At 44.9% G+C, this 27157-nt stretch overlaps 1 protein-coding gene and 2 non-coding genes across 3 annotated transcripts; all 3 read left to right on the forward strand.

Annotated features, from left to right (window-relative positions):
* Nucleotides 1–5651: 5651 nt before the first annotated feature.
* Nucleotides 5652–5725, forward strand: trnai-uau (transfer RNA isoleucine (anticodon UAU)). The gene has a single exon. It is a non-coding gene; the product is annotated as a tRNA-Ile (tRNA).
* A 1224-nt stretch (nt 5726–6949) lies between these two features.
* trnat-agu (transfer RNA threonine (anticodon AGU)) lies at nt 6950–7023 on the forward strand. The gene has a single exon. It is a non-coding gene; the product is annotated as a tRNA-Thr (tRNA).
* Nucleotides 7024–19624: 12601 nt separating this feature from the next.
* LOC148099862 (uncharacterized) lies at nt 19625–21870 on the forward strand. The gene has a single exon (XM_087849660.1). It carries the CDS (start codon nt 19784–19786, stop codon nt 21533–21535), a length of 1752 nt encoding a protein of 583 aa, XP_087705786.1. The 5' UTR covers nt 19625–19783; the 3' UTR covers nt 21536–21870.
* Nucleotides 21871–27157: the final 5287 nt, after the last annotated feature.

Raw genomic sequence — 27157 nt, forward strand, 5'->3', positions numbered from 1 at the left:
TGCTGCAGCTCGCCTTTTGACTCGTGTGAAGAAACACCAACATATCACTCCGGTGCTTGCTTCCCTTCATTGGCTTTCAGTGCGTTTTAGAACTAAATTCAAAATCTTACTTTTGACTTATAAAGTGCTAGTTGGCACCGGACTATTTGTCTGACCTTGTGCAGCTGTATACGCCCTCTAGAGCCCTTCGATCAAGTGATCACCTGCTCCTTACTTTACATAAGTCTAGGATGGTTCATAGAGGAGATCGGGCATTTGCAGTTGTGGCACTGAAAATGTGGAACGATCTATCTCTCCACAACTGTTACTCTTTTTAAATCGCATCTTAAAACATATTTTTTTACTCTGGCTTTCGAAACTGTAGGAGAGTTACCAATTCTTTTATCCTAATCTGTTTTTAATTTGTATCTGTTGTTGTTATTAATGCCACTGTTTAATTGTTATGTTGTACAGCACTTTGGTCAACACCCTGTTGTTATTAAATGTGCTTTATAAATGAATAAATGAAATGAAATGACCCAGCAGTCTTAGCTAATTATAGGCCAATCTCCAACCTTCCTTTATATCAAAAATCCTTGAAAGAGTAGTTGTCAAACAGCTAACAGATCATCTGCAGAGGAATGGTTTATTTGAAGAGTTTCAGTCAGGTTTCAGAGTTCATCACAGCACAGAAACAGCTTTAGTGAAGGTTACAAATGATCTTCTTATGGCCTCTGACAGTGGACTCATCTCTGTGCTTGTCCTTCTTGACCTTAGTGCAGCATTCGATACTGTTGACCATAATATCCTATTAGAGCGATTAGAACATGCTGTAGGTATTACAGGTATTGCACTGCAGTGGTTTGTATCATATCTATCTAATAGACTCCAATTTGTGCATGTAAATGGAGAGTCCTCTTCACACACTGAGGTTAGTTATGGAGTTCCACAGGGTTCAGTGCTAGGACCAATTCTGTTTACATTATACACACTATTAAATCCAGAATTCAAAATCCTGCTCCTCACATACAAGGTCTTAAATAATCAGGCCCCATCTTATCTTAATGACCTTGTAGTACCATATCACCCTATTAGAGCACTTCGCTCTCGCTCTGCAGGCCTACTTGTTGTTCCTAGAGTATTTAAAAGTAGAATGGGAGGCAGAGCCTTCAGTTTTCAGGCCCCTCTTCTGTGGAACCAGCTTCCAGTTTGGATTCAGGAGACAGACACTATCTCTACTTTCAAGATTAGGCTTCAAACTTTCCTTTTTGCTAAAGCATATAGTTAGGGCTGGACCAGGTGACCCTGAATCCTCCCTTAGTTATGCTGCAATAGACGTAGGCTGCCGGGGGATTCCCATGATGCAGTTTTTCCTTTCCAGTCACCTTTCTCACTCACTATGTGTTAACAGACCTCTCTGCATTGAATCATATCTGTTATTAACCTCTGTCTCTCTTCCACAGCATGTCTTTATCCTGTCTTCCTTCTCTCACCCCAACCAATCACAGCAGATGGTCCCGCCCCTCCCTGAGCCTGGTTCTGCTGGAGGTTTCTTCCTGTTAAAAGAGAGTTTTTCCTTCCCACTGTCGCCAAAGTGCTGCTCATAGGGGGTCATATGATTGTTGGGTTTTTCTCTGTATCTACTGCACAATATGAAGCTCCTTCAGGCAACTTTGGTTGTGATTTGGCGCTACGTAAATAAAATTGAATTGAATTGAATTGATTCTGTGAAGGAAACTCACCGGCTTTTTTAGCAGGTTTGCTGCTTTTATCCCTGACCCAGAGCTCATCAGCACAGCTGGGGGTAGAAACTCGGACTGACCTGGACGGTTACTAACCGATCATCAAGTTCGGTATTTTTTAAATCAGTTCTGTCACAGGGAGGCAGTGTATGTGATCCATAACTAAAGTGGTTTGTTGTGTTTTGTTTGCACTGCTTCTTTTTTATTCATAGTCATTTATTATTATGAAACAGTAGAACTGAACAAACTGATCCATGCAGTTACTCAAGTCCAGTTTCTAGTTTGAAGCTGAACTAACAGAAACATCATAACAGTCTGCATTACAGACATATAACATGCATGTAAACTTTATTTGTGTAAACTCAGTTTGAGTTTTTAATGTTTACATGATGAGTGAACAGCTTTGACTTTTTGTTCACATCAAAGCTCAGCCTTGTTTGTCTGTCAGTCACATCTTCAGCAGGTTTGTGGAGGGTGGCTGTTATCATGGAGCTGTGAAAGGTCAGAGGAAAAGTCTGCACACTGTTTGGCTCCAGGTAAAAAAGTAAGAAGCAACATTTAGAAGCTCTGATAAAGAAAACAAACACCTGTTGCTCAAAGGAACAATGACACAAAATCACCAGCAGATGGCAGCCACGCCTCCACAGAAATCCTCCGTGTCTGTGGTGAGGAGTGTGTAACTTTGTTAAGCTGGAGAAAGTATGACCTTATGACCTCAGTGATTCATGGTGAACAGCTCAGAGTCAAAGGTCACAGTGAGCAGGTCCCAGATCAGGTTTGTGGGATAAAAACACTTCAGAGCTCTGAGGCTGTAATCGTGTCGCTACACTCTGTTTGTGATATCTCTGTGATTTCTGCTGTGAGTTTGGAGGTTTTACTGCACGACTCAGAACTTTCAGCTTTAATTCAACACATTTAATTAAATTATAGCATCAACTGTTCAGACATTTTCTGCTGCAGGTCAGTCATCTTCTGTTCAGATTAGCTGGGTCTGGGTCGACTCTGTCAGCTCCTGGGGAACAATCTGTGATGATGGCTGGGACTTCGATGATGCTGAGGTGGTCTGCAGACAGTTAGACCGCCCCCCTGATGAGGACGCTGGCGTCATCTGTTCAGCTGGATTACCGATGGTATGTCAGATACTATAAACACGTTTGTGTCTGCGCTGTACTTTCAGTTTGATCCAGGCAGTGTATGTACTGTGAGTCATGTCTGCTAACAGACTGTAGGTGGGGATGTGTTAACCACGCCTCTGCAAACATGAACTCTGGTCTGAAACCTGACTTTGCTCCGTGCTGCAGGAGCTCAGACACATGTGTGAGCAACACAGGCACTTGTAGAGATACTGAGCTGGACGCCTGCATCCAAACCCAGCATCAGTTACTGAGGTTTTCATGTGGCTGCTTGTGTTTCAGTGGCTGAAAAGGAGGACGAGGTCCAAACAAGCTTTTCCTCTCGTTGGTGTTGATGGAGGCAGATTTACAGACTGTAGGTGAAACTAAGTTACAAACATCAGCAGGTGCACGACAGCCTGAGACAGCCTGAGACAGCCTGAGAGGAGTCTGAGACAGCCTGAGACAGCCTGAGACAGCCTGAGAGGAGTCTGAGACAGGCTGAGACAGGCTGAGACAGCCTGAGAGGAGCCTGCGACAGCCTGAGAGGAGTCTGAGACAGCCTGAGACAGCCTGAGAGGAGTCTGAGACAGCCTGAGACAGCCTGAGACAGCCTGAGAGGAGTCTGAGACAGCCTGAGACAGTCTGAGACAGCCTGAGACAGCCTGAGAGGAGCCTGAGACAGCCTGAGAGGAGTCTGAGACAGCCTGAGACAGCCTGAGAGAGTCTGAGACAGCCTGAGACAGCCTGAGGCAGCCTGAGACAGCCTGAGACAGCCTGAGACAGTCTGAGACAGCCTGAGACAGCCTGAGAGAGTCTGAGACAGCCTGAGACAGCCTGAGGCAGCCTGAGACAGCCTGAGAGGAGTCTGAGACAGCCTGAGACAGCCTGAGACAGCCTGAGAGGAGTCTGAGACAGCCTGAGACAGTCTGAGACAGCCTGAGACAGCCTGAGAGGAGCCTGAGACAGCCTGAGAGGAGTCTGAGACAGCCTGAGACAGCCTGAGACAGCCTGAGAGGAGTCTGAGACAGCCTGAGACAGCCTGAGACAGCCTGAGAGGAGTCTGAGACAGCCTGAGACAGCCTGAGACAGTCTGAGACAGCCTGCGACAGCCTGACACAGCCTGAGAGGAGTCTGAGACAGCCTGAGACAGTCTGAGACAGCCTGAGACAGCCTGAGAGGAGTCTGAGACAGCCTGAGAGGAGTCTGAGACAGCCTGAGACAGCCTGAGACAGCCTGACACAGCCTGAGAGGAGTCTGAGACAGCCTGAGACAGTCTGAGACAGCCTGAGACAGCCTGAGAGGAGCCTGCGACAGCCTGAGACAGTCTGAGACAGCCTGAGACAGCCTGAGAGGAGTCTGAGACAGCCTGAGAGGAGTCTGAGACAGCCTGAGACAGCCTGAGACAGCCTGAGAGGAGTCTCAGACAACCTGAGACAGCCTGCGACAGCCTGACACAGCCTGAGAGGAGTCTGAGACAGCCTGAGACAGTCTGAGACAGCCTGAGACAGCCTGAGAGGAGTCTGAGACAGCCTGAGAGGAGTCTGAGACAGCCTGAGACAGCCTGAGACAGCCTGACACAGCCTGAGAGGAGTCTGAGACAGCCTGAGACAGTCTGAGACAGCCTGAGACAGCCTGAGAGGAGTCTGAGACAGCCTGAGACAGCCTGAGACAGCCTGACACAGCCTGAGAGGAGTCTGAGACAGCCTGAGACAGCCTGAGAGGAGTCTGAGACAGCCTGAGACAGCCTGAGACAGCCTGAGAGGAGTCTGAGACAGCCTGAGACAGCCTGAGACAGCCGACAGCCTGAGAGGAGTCTGAGACAGCCTGAGACAGTCTGAGAGGAGCCTGCGACAGCCTGAGAGGAGTCTGAGACAGCCTGAGACAGTCTGAGACAGCCTGAGAGGAGTCTGAGACAGCCTGAGAGGAGTCTGAGACAGCCTGAGACAGCCTGAGACAGCCTGACACAGCCTGAGAGGAGTCTGAGACAGCCTGAGACAGTCTGAGACAGCCTGAGACAGCCTGAGAGGAGTCTGAGACAGCCTGAGAGGAGTCTGAGACAGCCTGAGACAGCCTGAGACAGCCTGAGAGGAGTCTGAGACAGCCTGAGACAGCCGACAGCCTGAGAGGAGTCTGAGACAGCCTGAGACAGTCTGAGAGGAGCCTGCGACAGCCTGAGAGGAGTCTGAGACAGCCTGAGACAGTCTGAGACAGCCTGAGACAGCCTGAGAGGAGCCTGCGACAGCCTGAGACAGTCTGAGACAGCCTGAGACAGCCTGAGAGGAGTCTGAGACAGGCTGAGACAGGCTGAGACAGCCTGAGAGGAGCCTGCGACAGCCTGAGACAGTCTGAGACAGCCTGAGACAGCCTGAGAGGAGTCTGAGACAGCCTGAGACAGCCTGAGAGGAGTCTGAGACAGCCTGAGACAGCCTGAGACAGCCTGAGATGAGTCTGAGACAGCCTGAGACAGCCTGAGAGGAGTCTGAGACAGCCTGAGACAGTCTGAGACAGCCTCAGACAGCCTGAGACAGTCTGAGACAGCCTGAGACAGCCTGAGACAGCCTGAGAGGAGCCTGCGACAGCCTGAGAGGAGTCTGAGACAGCCTGAGACAGCCTGAGAGGAGTCTGAGACAGCCTGAGACAGTCTGAGACAGCCTGAGACAGCCTGAGAGGAGCCTGAGACAGCCTGAGAGGAGTCTGAGACAGCCGCTGTCGTAACGAGCACTTTGATGTCACGTTCAAAATATCTGCGCATTTTCAACGTGTCCAACTTTACAGCAGAGATGGATCCTGACCAGCTGTCAGGTCAGCTGACTGCAGCGCTGTGGCTGAGCAGGTGAAAGCACTTGTCTTATAAACAGGAGGTCCTGGGTTCAAATCCCAGCAGTGCCTCAGTCAGAGCTGTCAGAGTGTGGTCCCCTTAAAACTGTACAGGTGTCTTTTACTGGTTTTTATTGCTGGTTTTACCCCAGTTTAAATCGTGAATGCCTCACAACCTCCCACACTAACACAGAGATCAGAGTGTTGGTGTGTTTAGGTGGACCCCGTCTGACACAAGTCACCATAAAGCATCTGCGCGTCTAAGGAAAGTACTTCCTTTATTAGCTCCTTAGCAGAGGAGACTTTTTGTTTCCTGTCCCATTTGGTTCTTTAGCCGTCAGAACTGTTGTCTGAACACCAACAAGGATACCCAGTGGATTTACTTTGCCAAATGGATCATCATGGCCTTGCCTTATTGGTCCATTTGATCGACTTTTGTTGTTATTATTCATTTTATTTTATTTTCAGTTGTTACAGACGGGACAGACATGACTGAGGGATAGGAAAGGGAGAAGGAAAGATGAAGGAAAAGAAAAACAGAAGGGGAGAGGGACAGTGAGAGAGGAAACTTAAAAAGAGAAAAAAGGAAGAAAACAGGGGTGTGTGAAGACCCCAAACCTCCCTCCTTTCACTCATGTGTAGTGTTGCTGCGTGTTGTTCTAAGGTGCATTTAAAACACGGGAGAGCATGGTGCTGCTGCCAGAGAGCAGCAGGTGTTATCACGGCCCCTCCCGAGAACCCTCAATGTCTACATGGATTTAAAATTGAGAGGTGGGCACCGGCGCCAGAGGAGCAGAGGAGACATGCTTAATGAAAGGAGAGGAGTGTGCCACGCATCGAATCATGTCAACTGTAAGCATGTTCTCAACAACAGGTGTGTTGTTGTTATTATTATTATTATTATTATTATTATTATTATTATTATTATTATTATTATTATTATTATTGTTATTATAAACAGCTGCTGCACTATTATCAGCCTCCTATCGAGTCCTTGTGAAGACCATAAACGTGTCCTCTCTAACTTGACACTGAGCTTTATTAACTGATCAGTTTGCATTAATTATAATGTTTCTGGCCAACATCAGCCTTTACAGTTACATTCTGTTTTTTACCAAACACACAGGCTGACGGAGGTTTAACCGTGACCGTGGCGGCGAGGTGGGAGGTGACCGTGGGCCGTTCATCTTTTCTTCTGAGGCAAAGTCGTCTGAAACTGAAGAAGTCAGAAAACAGTTTGAACAGCTTTAAGGCCACACCTTCCTGCAGGCGGTCATGTGACCCACACGCATGCAAGGCGCTGTGGCTTAGATAGTTAAAGCGCCTGTCTAGTAAACAGGAGATCCTGGGTTCGAATCCCAGCAGTGCCTTGGTGCTGCACTTTTAAGTTTAAGCTAACGCACAAAAAAAAGCAGCAACAAGAGCCGATGGCAGTTGTCACTGTTAACAGAGCTGAGGACGTCTGTGGAGACGCTGTCACGGGTCCTCATAAGTGCTCTATGCAACAGACACACACTCAGGGGTCAGACAGAGGAGCCTTTGTGTCCAGTCGCAGTGAATGAAGCCTCACACAGAACAAACACACTCCCACCACTCTATAAACACAGCGAGCTCTGTTTACCCAGCATCCTCTCTGTTCACCCTCTTTATCTAACCAAAGAAACAAGCCTCTGAGGCGCTGCTAGGATTCGAACCCTTATTAGACCGGCGCTTTAACCCACTCAGGTACACATGTACACCTGCACACCTGCAAAGCTGGTCACAGGGATTTAATCCAGATTAGCCTAAAGTCAGCTGTGATTCGTGCGGATGAAAACACTCAGTTTACTCTGAAACTAAAGCAGCTGACTATGAGACTGAACTCACAGCTCCATCCTGGACTGCATCGCTCGGCCGTTTCTATCATTTGCAGTTAAAAGGCTCCAACATTTATTGTACCCTGAGAGTCTGTGAGGACGGTCAGTTATTAATCTGAGCTTTAAGCTCTGTTTGTTTTCTTACTAATTCAGGAGAGCAGAAGGAGAGCAGCGAGAGTCAGAGGGAAAAAAAGAGGCGACCAAAATGCCGACACGGAGGCCTCGAATGTGCAGAAATGAAATGAGGGGAAGACGAAGCTGAGGCTGAGGAGCAGAGAGACGAGGAAGAGATCCAAAGACAGTGCTGAGTCACGACAGCCTGGCTCGTGTCGCAGCACATCGATCTCCTGCAGTGTGCGTGCGTGCGTGCGTGTGTGTGTGTGTGTGTGTGTGTGCGTGCGTGCGTGTGTGTGTGCGTGCGTGTGTGTGTGTGTGTGTGTGTGTGCGTGCGTGCGTGTGTGTGTGTGTGTGTGTGTGTGCGTGTGTGTGTGTGTGTGTGTGTGTGCGTGCGTGCGTGTGTGTGTGTGTGTGTGTGTGCGTGTGTGTGTGTGTGTGTGTGTGTGCGTGCGTGCGTGTGTGTGTGTGTGTGTGTGTGTGCGTGCGTGCGTGTGTGCGTGCGTGCGTGTGTGTGTGTGTGTGTGTGTGTGCGTGCGTGTGTGTGTGCGTGCGTGTGTGTGTGTGTGTGTGTGTGTGCGTGCGTGCGTGTGTGTGTGTGTGTGTGTGCGTGCGTGTGTGTGTGCGTGCGTGTGTGTAATGCTGGTCCAGCATGACACAGCTTCTTTGACTTTCTATCGCCTTCTTGCAGCGTCACCGTTCTCCCAGGTGTTAAAGGGCAGGTTCACGCGACTCACAGGTCATGTGATCCTCCTGACAGTTTAATGCTGTGCTGACTCACCACTCCAGGCACGATTTTGACTAAAAAAATTTATTTCTGTTACTTTTAGTAGAAACTTCGTGTCCCTACAGAGAGCTTTGCTAACCCAGCGTCTGACTGCAGAGGCCTCTGACTGCCACCTGATCCAGAAACTGAGATCTCCCTGTCCTGGCTGAGGTAACACACTCCTCTATTTTCTGCATCATCACCATACGAGTCATTAGAATCACATTTACTCAGGACCGGCTTGCTTGGGAGAAGCTCCGAGGAGTGTCTGCTGCTGAATCTCAGACTGTTTGTTTCATTTTCAGTCACATTTCTGAATCTTCTGCTCAGAAATGTGAAACTTAAGGCTGCGTCAGGCTGATCTGGGTTCAAATAAGACGACTGCTGGGTCAAACTCACTGAGCTGCTTCCTCCCTCCTCTTCCTCATTATAAGATTCTTACTGACTGTGTGGATGTTTGGACAGTGAGTCTGTGCACATGTGACGAAGGATCAATCAAAGTCCTCCAGAGGAGCTCAGACAGGCATTTCCATGATGCTGACGCCAAGCCCCGCCCACCTCGCAAATATCTTCCACCAGCTCTGCAAAATATTTCCAGCAACACCTTCATCCATCAAAACACACACAGACACACACACACACACTTAGTTTGTCTCCTCTCCAGTGACTCATGACTGAGCGTATTACACCAGCAGTGTGTGCACGTGTGTGTGTATAAATAGAGAAAGCGTGGGGGATTACGCAGCATTTTTAACTTTGTGTGCTCATTGTGTGTTGTGACCTTCAGACCCGTCACAGGTGCTGACAGTCTGACAGTCACACAACCACAGGCAGCAGCGCACACTGCAGATCAACAATCATGACAAACTCGTCCCTGTCTGATGTGTAGTGACGACACTGGATTCATGATTCCTTTGCAGCTTTGTTTACTTTGTCACTGAGCAGACAACACATGCAAGAAGCTCGACTCGCGGGGGGGCGGGTCCAGACATTCCCTCGCTGCGTGCGTGCACAGTGTACTACTTTGAACAGGTACAGGAAATGCCCATTAATGAATACTAGTCAGATGTTCTCTGTGTTGTAATGACCAGAAGAGGCACCAAAGACCCGGAAATGTCCTGGTCCTGGAGCTGAGCTTCATCATTCTCTGATTTGGTTCTTCTTCTTTTTTCAGGAGGCCTTTGAGCTTGTTTTTGTTCTTGCACTTTTGCATTCTGGGTTTGATTTGATTTCCCTCGTATTCAGTCTGTTCTCCTCCTGCTCTCCTGCATCATTATTTTATTTACTAAGTCACTTTACAGCAAATAAAAGACTCACAAATCCACGTTCAGCCTGCTGCACAGCATTTACACAGGAGGGGTCGAGAAACTGTGTTTTCACCCTGCAGAGGCCAAGGAGGAGCAGCCGACAGCGGTCACATGGACATATTTCTCACTGGGATTAGCTGCTTGTTTCCAGTTTCTGGATTTTTGTCTTCCTGCTGGAGAGACGAGAGTAACTGTGACTTTATTAAAGCCGCACAGGAAGAAACCAGCAGCAGCTTCATCCTTCCCTCAGTGCGAGCAGCTGTCTGTCAGCTCTGTGAGGATCCTCAGGAAGACGTCTCCTCAGGAAGACGTCTCCTCAGGAAGACGTCTCCTCAGCTGAGGGCGGCTCTGCCATCCATGACTGATGGTGTCCTGCTGTGTGTTGTCAGATCCAGGTGTGCTTTCACTGACAGTGTGTTTGCATCGTTGTCATGCTGGAACAGGAAGCTGCTGTCAGTGAGATGTTTCCAGATGTTCCTGCGTGGTGGATCAGACTCTGTGATTCATCAGTTTATCAAAGATCTCCAACAGCTCTGACTGAGCTGCAGCTGAAACCATGACAGAGCCTCCACCAGCTGCACAGATGACTGTTGGACCTCCTCCTCACCTCCTCTTACAAACTGACCACGATGTGGCTCCATCTCTCCATCACACCTGTTCCTCTCATCTTCAGTTCTCGTGTCATTTTCAGACCTCAGCCTTTCCTGCTGTTTCCCTTCTCTGACACATTTATGAGAGACGTGACTTTCAGATATTGTTCATCTACAGGGAGTTTTTAGGTCTCACATTTCTTCTTCTTCTGTCCAGTTTCCTTAATATTTTAGGGACACGCTGCACAGCATGTTGAGATATGCCAAGTTTCAGCTAACAGCTCTTTGGGAATCATCATCATCACGTGTCAAACTGTGTCATCTTTGGCATTTTTCACAAATCCAATAAAGAAATGGAAACAGAGGATGTTTGTGTGAGAGGCTGCTGCTAACAGCCTAAAGACGCTTCTTTGCTGAGTCGTCTCTCATTTATTGGCTCAACACTGGTTACTTGAGGTAGGAGTCTTTTTATGCTTTAATAATTCATAGGTCAGAGTTAAGTGGCCTAATAACACCCCTCTGATAGGTCAGGTACAAGGACTGGACCAAAGAATCTTTAGAAAGGTGGAGAACTTTAACTTTAACTTTATTCCGGCTCCTTGGGAGCAAAATCTAAAGAAACCAGTTGTGTCTTTGTCCCAGACCAGGACCTGTGCTGTGTAGCTGACATCATGTCAGGTTTTTGACACAGAGTGTGAGCAGCTCATCGGGGTAAAAGGATTCAAAGTGACCTCAGTAAGTGCAGTAACTATGGGGTGTCTTTATGAAGGTACCTGGACTGACGCTGCGGCCCTGAGAGGACGTGACAGCTCTGCCTGGTTCTGGACCTCGCTGATGTCTCTCAGGCTCTTCAGTAAGCGCTCAGTTTTCTCTGTGTCCTCCGCTCTCTGCGAGACGTTTGCCAAATGTTCCTCAAACACTCTGTAAACAGTCCACGCCGTTCTTAGGCAACCGCTGCTAATCAGAGCAGCTGCCATCATCCTCCTCATCATCATCGACTAAAGATAACTCTGTATGTCAGCAGCAGGCAGCAACTGGGTCAACACTCACACCGATCCACCAGTTAGCACTGGTTTACCCTGGAAACAAAATAAAGCATGAAATAGTGATTTAATCTGATCACAGACACATTCTGGTTTCTATCACGTTGTCCACTGAAGCTTTGTCACCTCACTGTTTTTAACCCAGGTGCAGTTCCTCTGACGTCCAGCAGGGGCTCCAGCAGTGAGTCAGTGCCATAGACTCCCATGTTAAAATCTGCGTGTTGAAAGCCTGATACAAAACCTGTTTTGGTCTCTAAAGATAATTCCCCCTTCGTGACACCTGCACAGGTGGAGGATGACTTTATAACTCACCTGTTTAAACTGGATCAAGGCTCAAAGATCTGATCGGCTTTATAGGATCAATCAAATAACTGCTGATGGCTGTGGCTCAGTGTCAGCACTTTGATCGGACTGTTCTCCATCGACACCTCTGCAGCCGTGTTAACAGCTGCACAGGTTTGTGTTGGTGTTTGATGGAGGGTGTGAGCATTAAACAGAGCTCCAGCAGAGACTGGTCACATGCGCAGTGATTCACCTTACTCAGACTCCCAGTAAACCCCCAGTCAGCTGACGGCTGTTTCCATCCCAGTGCAAACAGTGGAGACCGTCTGCTGTGATGTGGAGGTCACAGAGGCAATGACGGGGTTTCACTCCCCCACTCAGAGCTGAGGCTGGGGGTGGATTCATTTCTCTGCTCATTTTGGTGGAACATCTGTTGTCTTGTCTTTGGGCTCTGCACCAAAGACTTTTTATAGTTATGATTACTGAGTTTGTTCTGTGCAAAACAACAAAACGTATTAACCGAGAGAATCGTCGGAACATTAACAAATCCTGACAATTCAGTAGTTTCAGATCTGACACACACACTGCAGGTTGTGTGACTTTTGCATAAGAAACTTTGCTTCTGAACATGAAGCTGAACCTTAAATAATCCACCCTGATCAGCAGGTAATCATTTCTGCTGCGTTTCAGTACCTGATGTGGAGAGTCATTGTATTTCAGCAGGTAAAACTACTTTTTATTCGTTTTAATGCAGCTTAATAGGTTAAAAAATAACAGCTTTAAATACAGAGCGAAGAAACACGTGGGTGATTGCAGGATGGCAGTGTCCATCTTTTATATACAGTCTATGACTTGGACGTTATAGAGCAGGGGTGTCAAACTCAAATACACAGTGGGCCAAAATTCAAAACTGAAACAAAGTCGCGAGCTAACGTTAATATTTATTGAAATATATTTATTCCTCCAGATATAAGAATGAATCTTTTCTTATGGACTCAAACACGTTTTGCTGAAAAACTGAATATGGAACAAGCAAAGCTTAATACTAAACAATATATATATATATATATATATATATATATATATATATATATATATATATATATATATATGGTATGGCTTCGCGGGCCAAATGTTATAGAGGCTAGAGGAGTCATAAAGAAGGGATATCCCTAAGATGGTCAGGGACAGAAGCTCCACCCACCTCTGGTTTAAAGTTGATTAAGGGGGAGGGGCTAAGACAGCTTGTTTCAGCTGGGATGAACTGAGGCTCAGTGTGAGATAAAGAAGGATTATTTTGGACTTTAAATCATGCAAATCTGCTGTAGCAGTAAATGAGCAGAACTTGCTGCACAAACCCTGTTTATCTTATCGTAGCATCATTACTGGAGTGCATGAGGTCCAGGTAGAGCTACACCTGTCCAGGTCAGGTGAAACTAAACTCTTAAAGCTTAAAGCTACATGAGGGTGGAGCCAGGATGACCCGTGCCATCCCCGGCACGCCACCCCTCCTTTAGTGATCGTGACACTGAGCTTGGGTCAGGTTTCAGTTTCAGTGTTCAGACTGTGGGTAAAATCCACTCGTGGATCTCTGGGTTTCACAGACGTTGGTTTTGGTTAACCCGTGAAGATTTATCTCCTTATGCCTCACATCACTGTGATTTCATGTTCATGCTCTCAGCAGTCACTTCAACTTCCTCTTTTAACGGCTGTTTCACTTCTTTATAAACAGAGATAATAACAGTTTATTGTCTTTACACTGAGGTCGTGTTTCTGAGGCAGAACTAAACCTTAAGTTTAGTCTTCAATCATTGAAATAAAGGAGATGATGTCAGATCTGAAGGGACAGTTCTGTAAATATGCAGCCTCCTCGGCTCCTCTCACACGTGATCACATGCCTGCTGTGCGTGTGAAGCAGCCATAAATACTGTGACATATATGTGCACATGTTATATATAGAGTCTGGCCTGTCATCAGCATGCTGTGTAACTGTATATGTGAAGCAGCGTTTCTTTGCACTGATGCACATTTAGCTCATAGATCGTTTCCTTTTTAATAAATAAAGAAATAAAGAAATATTTACATTTTGCTTTATTCTTTTAGAGATTAAATTCCTAAATCATTTGCATGTTAATATTTTCCGCCTGCTCTGACCCTGAACCACAACATCCTCATTAAAGTCAACGTAGGATCTTTGTCGGCGCTTGACTCTAAATAATCACACGCAGCACTGTCCTCTCCTTCCTCTGTGTGCTCGGATTAAATGTGTCCACAGTTCCTGAGGATGAAACATGAGAGCTGCAGGAGGACAGAGCACCACCTCGCCTCATCCATGCAAACAAAACCTAGAAGTGATCACAGAACTTTAAATGACAGTAAAAATATAAAATTAAAGAGTAGTTTAAGGAGTTACTGTGTGGTTTGACAGATGTCCTGTAATCAATTCAATTTTATTCATATAGCCCCAAATCACAACACCAGGCGCTTTATACTGTACAATATATCCTATAATAATAATAGATGCAGAGAAGGTGGTCAGGATGATGCCTGATGGAGAACAGTTTGCTCCGTCACCTCCGGCCTCCTGCAGCCTCAGCAGTAGCAGCTTGTAGCCTTGCTGATCACTCAGGTCAGAGAGCAGAGCCTGCTCCACCCCCTCTGGTTCAGCCTGCTGTGCTGTACGCCACACCTGTCTTCCAGTAACACTGACACAGATGCGTCTCCTGAGGACCATCTGCACCGCCCTGCGCACTGTCAGCTACACGCTCTGGTCAGCGGGCGCCACACGACTCAGCTGGGAGCGCTCGTGGACCGTTGAGTCTAGGGGTGGGTTTTTATGATCAATTTATCGATTAAAATCGATTCTGGCTTGGATAACGTGAAATCGATTCATTAAAATCCTGCATTGATTTTTTAATATAAATTTATTTTGCCAGAAATGCCAGAATCTCAGGTTAAACCTCACAAAATTTCAACAACCACCAAACAGCTAAGACAGTAACTGAGAGCAGGAACACGGATTCTGCACAGAGACGTAAACACACAGCGCGGATCAGAATCAGTGAGATGTCGCCTTTCTCACGGTCGGGGCTGAAAGCCGACAGCTCGCTGATTCTGATCTGTCGGCGGGTCGAGCTTTGTGTTCACGCCCTTTATGCGCCGATTCTAAAGCTGTTAGTTTGATGTCTCTCCAAACAATATTGACTGAACCAGCAAAAGAAGATCCAAACTAGCTTCACATAAACATCGTCATGAATTCACTCTGACTTTTACTGTTTTGCTTCGACCATGATGCACATCTCTCTCTCTCTCTCTCTCTCTCTCCCCCTGTCTGTCTGTTTTCTTCATTATTCGCTTGCTTGTTACGCACAAGTCTACCGTTGTTTACAGCGCTGTCGCCGACGTGTTTTTTTTCCGTTTTATATACTTCCGAAAAGAAAACCTAATTTCTGCCGTTCAATACTGAACAAATTTTAACTTTTTAAAATTATGCAAAATGCAAAACGCTGTGTCTCTAATAAAACCGCTGTAACGTCAGAGGTCATGTTCATATGTTTATTAATGGTTTTCCTTCATTTTTGATCTACTGCAGAATATTTTTATAAAATCCCAGAACAGGAAAACCTTCATGTTTTTCTGTGTTTTATCTTCAGCTACTTTGACACAAAGGCCTCTGCTCTGATGCTCACACCTTTGATAAAGTCTTGTGAGTGTCAGCTTCCTTTTTATAGATACAAAAATATGTAAATGTACTGATCTGAATTATAATATTTCTGACTGTCAAAATTTCCCAGATTCAAATCGAATTAAATCGAATCGATTTGGGACCTTGTGAATCGGAATTGAATTGATTCTAGAAGAGTCCCAGTCCCAGGACGCCTCGGCCTTCGCCTGGAACACATCCAAAGGAAATGACTCGAGATTTCCCTCCGTCTGCATCTGGTAGTTTTAATGATCTCTAAAACAGGAAGAAGAAACCTGAGGGAAAAGTCGTTTTACAGCCTCCTCATAGTGTTTAACAATATGGAGGTCCAAGAAGTCGTCTTCATCTTCCCCACTGAGCAGTGCCTCCAGTCCTCCGGCCAACGTCCCACTGAGATCCAGAAACAGGACAGGAGGGTCCACACCAGCTACAGGGACCCTGTGGAGGAAGACTGATTAAAGAGCCGGAGCTTCATCGAAGGGCATGAAAGCTTCCTGCACTCATCCTCGCTCTGAAGAGATGCTGATGTAGACACAAAGCTGCTTCTCAGCAACACAATCACAAAAAGAACCAAGAGAAGCTGATGAGTCGACATGAAATGGCACAAGTTTCTGCCCACAGTAAGTCAGAGTGGCAGTTTCAGTCTGTGTGGACTTTACACGGACAGCGTGAAGACAGAGACCAGAGGTGGGGATTTAAACACACTGGGATCAAGCTGAACAACAAGCAGGTGGAAGTAAAGCTTGGTGGACCGGAGCACAAGTATGGTGACCTCAACTAATGTCAAAAACATATTTTCATTTCTATTTATTGAGGAATTGAGCAGCTCAAAGTAATCCTGTAACGGAACAGGCCTGATAGCTGACAGGGTCAAACACAGGTCAGCGGGTTAGGAACCAGCTGTGGGCCTTCCACTCTTTGTGACCATCATATCTGACATGGGTAACTGTCACTGTACAAACCACATCCTGCTCTGAATCCCACATCTGCAGCACGTTCGTGTCATTTCTGCTGTTCTTCTTGTGTCTGCATTGATCTTCTTTAGGTGGGTTCGTGCAGACATCAGGAGGCATCGTACAGATGTTTCTCTGGGCCAGCAAACCCCTGCTGGGCGGCATTATCGTGTTCCAGTATTCATCACAGTGGTCTAACTGGTATTTCTCTGTCAGTGGTGGAAATATCCCGGCTAAAGAATGAAATTCATTAAACGTCATCTTTGGTGTTTTTGAGTGTGTAAAGAGGTCGAGTTGTGCCTGCAGTCTTATAGATGTGGGTCAGTACTCGAGCTCTCGAGGTTACTTTGCTGTTACGCTGTTGATGCGTCACTATAATATAACAACACGTTCTCACTCCCAAACCGTAACATGTTACGCTAGGTGACAAATTGTCAACATATTATGTTTTCGGCTACCCACCACATTCCTAAATGACGACCTCGGTAAAATGAGGAAATATGAGAACCATATGGACTCAATCTACACATGCTCGCTCTTTTTCTTCAAATCGCTTAGAAACACGCTACTTAACATCATTAAAGGCCTGGTTAAGGTCAGGAAAAAGGTTATGATTAGGGCTAGGGATAAGGTTAGGTTTAGTGCTGGAATACAGAGCTGGAAATTGCACTGGATTTCGGCCATAACCCGCCGCGTACCATAACAACGCCGAAGGTCTCCTTTCAAGTTCCTCAGGAACGCCGCGGGACGTGAAAAAACGTCGGCATGTTACGCCTCGGGAGTGAGAACGGGCTGTATGAGAACAATTATTTAAAATCAATCATGAGCCACAACAGCAGAACTGAAAGGATGCCATTAAGAGAGTTGTAGCTGGGATGGGCGTGAGCAGCTGACTAGATGACTTTACAAGCTGTCGTTGCTTCTGTCACCAGTTGTTTAATCTAATTGTCAACATTTTAATTGATGCCCAATCGCTGTGATCATTTCTGTGGGATCTTGTTGTTCACACTATTATTGTTCTTTTAAAAGCCAAAGGATTCCTGGATGGATGTGTGCATGAAAACACACACAGAGCTTGGAGAGAGTAGAGAAAAGAAAAGCTCAAACCCACAGACCATGGTGGGAGGAGCCAAACATAAAAGCAGCACGATCCTAGACCAGGGGTCTGCAACCTTTAACACCCAAAGAGCCATTTCGACTCGGTTTCCACGCAAAAGAAAACTCTGGGAGCCGCAAATACTTTTTGACATCTAAAATGAAGATAACACTGTATATATTGTTTTTTTTACCTTTATGCTTTGTGTGAACAACTAAGGTGTGTTGCTTATGAAATCCATGAAGTGCTACAGAGAAAATTACATTTTATTTATGTAATCAACACATTTTGAACTCTTAAAGAAATATAACAAAAGGAAAGACACCCAGCTGAACTAAAATGATCCAGCAAACAAAAACTGTTGTGAGCCGCCACCCTTATATCGCCTTTGGGCTGTTGGAGCCTTGACCTGACTTTTAAAAAATAATTGGTAAAAAAGCACTATGCTGCTGAAAAATTAAAAATAGATATTTGCAAAATTCTGCCTAAATATGTATTTTACCAGGTTAATGCGTGCGGCGGGGCGTGGTCTGCAGGGGAGGCGGACGCACCTGAGCGGCACCCGCAATCACGCCTCGCTGCCTTTACGTCTGCGCTATCTGTGCTGTTGTGCTGTTGTTGGTGTGTGTCGGGCTGTGAGCTGCAAAGCTACAGCCGGCTGTGTGCGTACAGCAACCGTGTGTGAAAAGTGGTCAATAAAGAGAAAAGCGTGTTCATGCAAACATCGTCGGTCTGCCGTGATATGTTTACAATAAGACTTCTGCTCCTGAACCTCTGCGCACAGCGTCTGCTAATCGCGGCTGTACGAAGTTAGTTTACGCAGGACTGTAAGCTGTTGTCTGTGAGGCGTGAGCGTGTTTGTCTTTAGTTCACGGTGGAGCTGCTGACATAATGTGGATCCGAAGATCCATAACTGGCCTACCTGGGGTTGAAAGTCTCGATAAATGCACGGCGTTTCAGCGGGTATACCGGCTTCCACGAGTGTGATGCTTATATTGAGCGATGAAAAAATAATAGAATATAATTTTATTTTTATATTTCAAAATCACAATAATCTTCCAATTTAGAACTACAAGTTAAAAAGAACTAACATAAATAAAATACACTTCAGCTAAATACTTAATTTATTTTCCCAAACCACGCGGAGCCGCAGTATAAGGACTAAAGAGCCGCAGGTTGCCGACTCCTGTCCTAGACCATAATAATAAAACGCACCACAACAGCTCAGTGAACTATTTGGTAAATGTATTTGTATAGCGCTTTACTTTATTTGTTGAATAAAGTCTTAAATTGCAGGTGCTGAAAAGTACAGTCATCTGTTCACAAGCTCTTTTATTTCTTTGTTTATTTCTTCATCAGATGCACAGATCAGATGAAAAGGCCACAGGATGGTCGGTGTGATAAGGAAGTTTGGAAGTGATATCTCTGAAATGACACAATGAGATCCCGCTGCAGGTCAGGCTGCAAACACAAGAGATCCATCAGAGATAGTGAAAACATTACAAGTGTCCAAAACATTATCACATCTAAAGAAGCGACGGAGCTGAAATGATCTGTGAAAACAACTGTGGATGGTCAAGAACATCTGCTTACAGCTTTGTCCACACTGACAACAAGACTTCCAAACTTTGGATGATATTTGGTAACATCTCTGAGATCAGTGAGGAAGCAGGTTACCCTGGTAACGGTGGGGTGTTGGCTTTATTTTATACTCGTTTTAGTTTTCTGTGAGCAAATATAAGCATTTATATTTCTGTGTGATTCTTTAACATGACAATTACACTGGAGACAGAAATTTGTAGCTAGACTGAGCCTTTGTTTGAATCCTTTGAAACATCAGCGCCTTGAAAATCGACGGCGCATTTGAATTGAGACAGCCGTCGTCGCGTGGCGGTGACGTAATCACACTTAAAATGCGTACTTCAAGCGTGCAGACCCTGAATTGGGACACAACCTCTGTTACTAACGCCGTTAAAATGAGTTTTTCCGCAGCAAACTGAACGCTGATTGGCTGGCTGCTCTCACCTGTTAACGCGTCACAGGTAAAGTTTCATTCAGCGTCTGAAGTGAAAAACTCTCAAATCATCCAGCGGCTTTTCTGTGGCTCGGAACTTTTATCGCGATATCAACAACAATTCTCTGCCGGAGGGTACATAGTAACGGTTGCTAAGCAGTCGCTAGGGGCGGGGACGATGGAACAGTCATTTACTGTGACGTAACCGGCTTGCCTTTGAACCTTTGAACTTCTGTTTGACGTCATCAGCCAAAAAACCCATAAATAGGAGCAGGAACTGTCTCTGAAACACAAACTTGCAACTTGCATTTTACACGCTTTCAACCTGGAAGGTCCATTTCAGACGCGATCAACTCAAAACCTAACAGATAGTCATTTAAGCCGTTCTAACATACAAGCATTAGAAATGGAAAACATAAATACTGAGAACATTAAGGAACTGACAGCTGTTCGTCTTCGTCCTGTCATCGATTCCTTCTTTGCAAATATGACAGCTGAGCAGTGGCGTTCCATTAAAGCAGGAAAGCCTGACATCGCCACGAAGACTCTTCTGGCTGAGGCCATTATAGAGACCATTGAAATAGCGTCGAAGCATTTTCAAACGCTCGCCCAGAATGCCAACATTGAAGTCTCGGAGGAGGCTGTTTTGGAAAACATGGGCAACATACTTCCCGAGCCTTTGGTGGAAGCTTTGAAAGCAGACCATCACGGCCACGAGGATGGCACCAAAAACTTCGAGCAGCTCTTTGTTAAAGAGGTTCTGCTGAGTGTTCAATCTGCTCAGTCTGCTGACAGTCAAACAGGCTTAAGTTTAGAAAACCAGCACATCATTCCTCCAAATCGACTGAACAAAATGATCCATTTTGGTGGGAGAATGATTCGAGCTTTCATCTCCATGATGAAGTCTGTCGGCAGGAGCGCTGACACCGTTAGCCTCACTGATTCAGAGGTGGACGCTGACATTTTAGACTTCCAAGATGTCCCAGAAGAACAGCTGGATGGCCAACAGGAGAGACTCGTGATAGGCTCACAGGACAGCTTAAATACGGCAACTCAGAAAACTGTGGAGTTTGTCCTCCAAAAGGCTGTCGCTGAGCTTTTCCCAGCTGTGGATCAAACTGAAGATCCTGAGTCGAAGAAGCTGAAATCAGCAATGATCAAAGAGAGCGAGCAGTTTGCAAAAGAGCTCACTCGTTCAGTCGAGGCAGAGATTCAGAGTTCCTCAGAGAGCGATGAAGTTATCACTCCTGCATCGTTTAAAGGTAAGTTGGAGCAGCCACTAAAAAACACCGCAGCTAAGATTAAAGCGTTCTTTGCGAAGCAGTTCGCCAAAGCAACGATTCTTCGCGCGGTCAGAAACATCAGGGCAACATTTAAGAGCACGGGGAAGGACGAAAGCAGCGAGTCAGTGGAGAAGCTGGTTGATGATTTTCCGCTTCAGACCGTAGAAGATCTGAGCGACGATGAAACCTGTGAGCTCGAACTCTTTAAAAACATTTCTATGGGCAAAAGTCCGGAGTTCACCAAGCAGCTCACAGAAATGCTCGCCCACCACGCTTCCCCCGCGGCACCTGAAACTTTTCCTGATCGTTTCATCAACAGAAAGGTCAGAGTTTTCATGGCACTCATGAGCTGGTGGTTTCACACCCAGGCTGAGAGCCAGAGTCAGAGCGTGATGCTCGCATTACGTGGTACAGCGTCAGTGTCAGAACCACAGACGAGCGTCCCAACATCCCAGCCAGAACCTGACCAAACTGTGCCAGACGCTTCTCGACGTAAAGCTCATATCAAAATAATCCTTTACAAATTATTTAGCCGTATAGCTAAAAAATTAAAGATCATGTGCATTTGTGGCTCTGAGAACATCCACCGTTGGGTGCTGGAAGAAGTATGGGACCAACTGCAGGATAAAGAGCTTATTATAACTCCCCGAAACCTTAAAAACCTTGAAAAGCACATCCTCAGAGACCTGCGCGATGTCTTTGGGAGTGTAGAAAATGTTCAAGTAGCTCTGGAGTTACAGAAATCCATCGCTGTGAGACTCATTGCAACGAGCTTGACTGAACATCTGTCAAAAGAGAAAAAGCCGTCTGCCATCGTCAGGTTTTTCACTGCGCTGGCCAAAGCCATCACCAAGCCGTTTAAACGCACAGCTTGAAACGGTGGCTTTGAACACCAACTCGGTATTCGTGTCTTTTTCTTTCAGACCAATACCTAAATACATAACATCACAAATGTCGTAGCAAGAGAGAAATTTGATAAGAAGTGGATTCGAGTCCCCCGACCGGTCTCGGCAGATGGCCGCCCCTCCCTGAGCCTGGTTCTGCCGCAGGTTTCCTCCCGTTGAAAGGGGGTTTTTCCTGCCCGCTGTCGCCACGTGCTTGCTCATAGGGGATCATCAGATTGTTGGGGTTTTCTCTCTTGCATTGTAGGGTCTTTATAACATAAAGCACTTCCAATCAGCTTTTGTTATTGGGCCCTATTTAAATACAATTGATTAGACATTTTTGAAAATTCCAAATCAATAACACAAATTCCAAATTTTAACTTGTATTTGTGTCTCTTTTTATTTTCTGTCTTCATATTCAACAGGCTAAATAATGAAACTCACTGAACTTTATCTTCTGTTTGCTTTTGCGACGTATAAAAAGGTCAAGTTAGGCGCGCAATCGTATAAACATGAGGCGGTACTGAAGCTCAAGGTCACTTTGTTCATCAGCCATAGCTGGACTGGCCAGCGGCCCACCGGGCATTTTTGTTTTTATGGGCCGATCGATTTTTTTTTTGTGGAAACTTTATGAATGAAAGGTGTTGGATCGGCCAATTGGTCATGATCGACTCTGGGCTGGACCAATTATAGCCGAGGAGGTCGGATGCACCCTCCCCCTTGTTTAGCAATCTTATAGGCCATCCATCGGCTTTGTTACTTCGGAAACATGGCTTAAACAATTTCCACGACGTAATCTGATAACAACCGATCTCTTTTCCCGTCGGCTTCCCGTGGCTGTCATGCAACAGGTGTTGTGCCAAAAACTGATTTCCAATGTTTGCGTGTATTTTTTATGTGTAATATCTATGTTGGTAAATAGACTTCGGTGAACAGCGTTTACAAAGGGGCGATATATGAAATTAAAAAATTATCTGTTTTTTCAAGTATCTTTACAACTCTGTGTTATTGTACTTTCATTATAACCAATCCGGTCCTTTATCCCCACTTTAAATATTTTTACAGAACTATTGTAATATTTGAGCCATTTCTGCTGTCCAACTACTTCTTACAAAATACATTTTTAATGTTAATTAGACTTTTTTTAACGGCATAAATAAAGGTTATATAAAAGTCACTGCCAAAGACTGATTGCGGCTTCTACCTTGTTACACTAATGTTGTTTGTAGCTCAATATGACTTTATGTCTTCCATGAGGGATGCATTTGACCAACACGTTCTCACTCCCAAAGCGTAACATTTTACGCTAGGTGACAAATCGTCAACATATTACGTTTTCGGCTACCCACCAGGTTCCTAAAAGACGACCTCGGAAAAATGAGGAAATATGAGAACCGTATGGACTCAATCTACACATGTTCGCTCTTTTTCTTCAAATCGCTTAGAAACACGCTATTTAACATCATTAAAGTCCTGGTTAAGCTCAGGAAAAAGGTTATGGTTAGGGGTAGGGATAAGGTTAGGTTTAGGGCTGGAATACAGGGCTGGAACGTCTATTACCGCGGGAGCATCATTGCACTGGATTTCGGCCATAACCCGCCGCGTACCATAACAACGCCGAAGGTCTCCTTTCGCGTTCCTTAGGAACGCCCCGGGACGTGACAAAACGTCGGCATGTTACGCCTCGGGAGTGAGAACGGGCTGATTTGATATATGTTTCACATATTATAGCCCAACAAGTTACTTATAGCAATTTAAATACAAGAAATCAGTTTTTGGCAGACAATCACTTTTTGGCACAACACCGGCTATTGCAGTTAATAATACAACAGTTTCTTGCCATTTTTTGTGTTTCTTTTTATCGCTGTGTAACTGAGTTCAATTGAAAGCCTGCATGCGCTAGTACCGCTTGCCACAAGTTCCCAGAATCCTTTGCGGTTTTACCCATGAATGACGTCACATTTTGATGGGCCGGTCTCTAGTCAAAATGCCCGGGCCGATTTTTTGTCCCAGTCCAGCCCTGTCATCAGCTGTTGATCAAGTTGTTTCTTTGTGTGACAGATTTATTTTAGATAACTCATGACCAGAACTAGCCAAATTTGGCAAACGCCATGAATTCATTTACTAGACGATTGCTGGAAAAACTGTCACTATGTGAGGGAGGGCAGATTAGCCAGCAGAGCCTCAGCGTAGCTACAAAGTCTGTCTGTGTCACAGCAGCGGCTCTGCCACTCAGTGTTTCCTGTATTTCAGTTTTATTCTTTGATTATTGTGTTTTCTCAGTGTTTCCTGTTTTATTTTGACAGAGTCGTTGTTAGTGTCAGCTGTTTCCTCGTGTGTTTCCACTCCCCGATTACCTCTAGTGTGTATTTCGTCTGTGTGGTCGTCTGTTATTCCACGCCACAGTCATCATCGTTTTCATCGTTGTTCACAGCCTGTACTCAGCTCAGTTTCCTGCTCATCTTGTTGTTTGTCTTCATTCAGACTAATAAAGGCTCACTTTTGCTTTGCTAACCAGCTGCGTCTTCTCTGCTCTGGGGTCCGTTTAAAAAGACATCGGCGCCCTGACAGCAAGTACAGTGACATTAAAGAATCATATAGTAATATTAATGTTTCTATACATGCACACAAAATGACAATGATAGTAAAATAAAACCCTGAAGTTACTTAGTCCAGCTTAAAGTCTTTCTTCATTAGAGGCCTAAGAAACAGGATTTTTGACTCCGATGACCTCAGGGTCCATCCTGGTTTCTGTGCTACAGAGGTGCTTCTTACAGTCGTCACGCTAACTTCTGCTGTGAAGCTGTAATCCTGCCACTGCAGGCTCCACATTAGAGATCAGCAGGTATGAAATCTCTGCCTGATGGATGGAGTTTTACTTTAGTGGCAGAAATGATCACCTCCATCCTCAAAAACATACAAAACACAAACAGCAGCTCTGTGTCGTCACAGACAGATGTTCAAAGTTAACTCAGCTGAAAGAAAAACAAAAATCTGATGTTTATTTTCTCTTAAATGAAAATGCATTGGCCCGTGTATATAATATAATATGCAATGTTTCTTACAAATGCTGTTAAATGAATAATTCCTCACTTTCGTTCGTTCTTCTATTAATGTAAAAATGCTCATGAATATAAACATTTCTTCTACAGTCGTTTTCAACAGTTCTTTCTGAGTTAGCAGCCGGAGCTTCTGATAACCAGCGAGGCACCAGGAGCCTTTTCAAATGTTGAAACCGACGGGTGCTGCCCCTCGGCAGGCTTCCAGAAAATGGCTGAATAGTAAAAGAGAGGCGGGTTTTAAGGGACGGGAGCTAAACTTGTTTTTGATCAACTGAACATCTGCAGGCTGTCAGTACGACATGAATAGTTTTTGGACTCTAAATCATATAAAGCAGGTCTGTTGCTGGAATAATCAGACGTGCAGAAACTTGATCCTGGAGTATAACAATAGGGACAAACGCATGTCTGCAAAAGATCTTCATTTAAAAATGAATCGTATCATAAAAACGTCACCTGAGAGTTTTCTGACATCAGCAACAGTTAGAAAGTAAAAATCAGGCTTCAGCTTCAGGCGTCAATTTTATTCGATATAAAGACAGAAGAGATGGAAGGAAACTGTGACATCGTGGTCGGATGTTCGGGAAGTTCTGAAGTGTTGCTCTTTGTTAATTCCAGCTGTTAATTTAATTAATTTTTGTCGGGCGTGTACTCATGGGTGCAAAATGGTCCAAAAATACTCCAGAGTGTTTATTGAGATCAGAGATCAGGTGACCCGGAGGTCCATTTTCTCATAGACTCTCATAGACAATCAGACATGTTTTTACAGCAGAGTCGCCCCCTGCTGGTCAGATTTAAGACACGTCAGCTCTGGGTTCAGATTTCAGTCCAGATTAAAATCATAAAGATCCAAGAGCAGAAAAAACTGTAAAACGAGTGTTTGGAGCAGACTGAAGGAATTTCCTGTTGCTTTGCTTTTTACGAATATCCACAGTTATTATAAGAGATCTATATGACTGGAAATAAGTATAAAAAACACTACAGGTCCACTTTAACTGTCATCTGCAGTTAGAAACACGTGGATATCTGAATGACATTTCCTGGCTGACCTGAAAGCAGCAGTTTTGCCTCTGACAGGATTGTGAAACCCTCTGATTAGTCATCTCTGATATGTAGCCTCCATTTTAAATAAGGCACCATGTGCTCTGTGCTGCACTGGAAATTTACCAACGCATTTCCTCTTTATTTGACTCTATACTTCTGCTTTGCTGGATTTCAGAAGCAAACACTGTTTTACACTCTGTAAGACATTTATTCACTCTGTACTTTGCATGCTAGTATTTTTAGCACCCTCAGTCTAGTTTGCATCATTGCTATGTCATCTCACCACTTTCCAGTATATAATAAAACCCACAATATCATTTACCATAAAACCTGGTGCATAGTTGTACATTAACATACATCAGCATGATCAGACTTTAAATATATTTTATTAACTTTACATTATATAATGTTTACTTTTAGTGCACTTAAAAGTTAAGCTGTAAAAGTGAATGTGCTGTTAATGTAAACGACCTAAGATTAGTTACTGATAGCTTACCACTCCACTCTCTCATCCATTGAGGATCAGCCATGGCCCAAAATACTGTGATTAATGTTCGTTATTCCTCTATCCTTAACTTGTACTTATCACTATGGTCACTAATGTAGCATTTAAGTGATTTCTCTTGTTTATGTTGTATTTTAGTAGGTTGGTCTATGAGCACAGGCATTATTAGACCAATGTTTGTAATCATGAGGTCACTTTTTGCACAGTAATGTCTGTGAGTCAAACGCTGAGGTTGCAGGCTGTTCTGGACACTCAGTTTATCACACTTTTATCTACTCTGGAATCTGGATGTGTCATTGTGGGCACCCAATTAGAAAAAAGCTTTCTTAAAATGGGAGGGGCTAAATCTGCTGTTTCAGACAGAGGATGAACTGGGGGCACAGTATCAGATAAGGGATGATTTTGATCTGTAGATCATGCAAAGCTACTCTAGTAGAGAAATGGAGCTGGAAATAAGTCCACTTTAGATATGATTTCCAAACCTAACCTTCATTTAGGAGACCAGTGTTTATCCGGTGGTCAGCCTCTACAGCAGGGGTGTCAAACTCAAATACTCAGTGGGCCAAAATTCAAAACTGGAACAATGTTGCGGGCTAACATGAATATTTATTGAAAAACAAAAACCTTCCTCCAGATATGAGAATCAATCTTTTCTTATTAATAAAACAAGTTTTGCTGAAAAACTGAATATGGAACAATCAAGGCTTAATACTAAACGATATATATATATATCTATATATATATAGATATATATATAGATATTAGCTGTATAATACCAGTAGGCCAGCAATAGTAATTTGGTATGGCTTCGCGGGCCATATGTAATTACACTGCGGGTCAAATGTGTCCCGGGGGCCAGAGTTTGACACCTATGCTACAGGATCAGTGATTTCAAACAGGATCACGTGACTTGAATAGTTCAGTAAGGCGACTAGTTTGAGCTCCTCGCCCTCAGAGTTCACACCATCATAGTTATAAACATGTGAAAGTCATGTCAGGACAGGA

This window comes from Neolamprologus brichardi, chromosome 13 (genome assembly GCF_056152115.1).
Source record: "Neolamprologus brichardi isolate AB-2024 chromosome 13, ASM5615211v1, whole genome shotgun sequence".
Classification (NCBI taxonomy): Eukaryota; Metazoa; Chordata; class Actinopteri; order Cichliformes; family Cichlidae; genus Neolamprologus; species Neolamprologus brichardi.

Bases quoted from the DNA above. Each gene is read 5' to 3' on its own strand.
- LOC148099862 (XM_087849660.1), top strand. From the start codon at position 19,784: ATGGAAAACATAAATACTGAGAACATTAAGGAACTGACAGCTGTTCGT.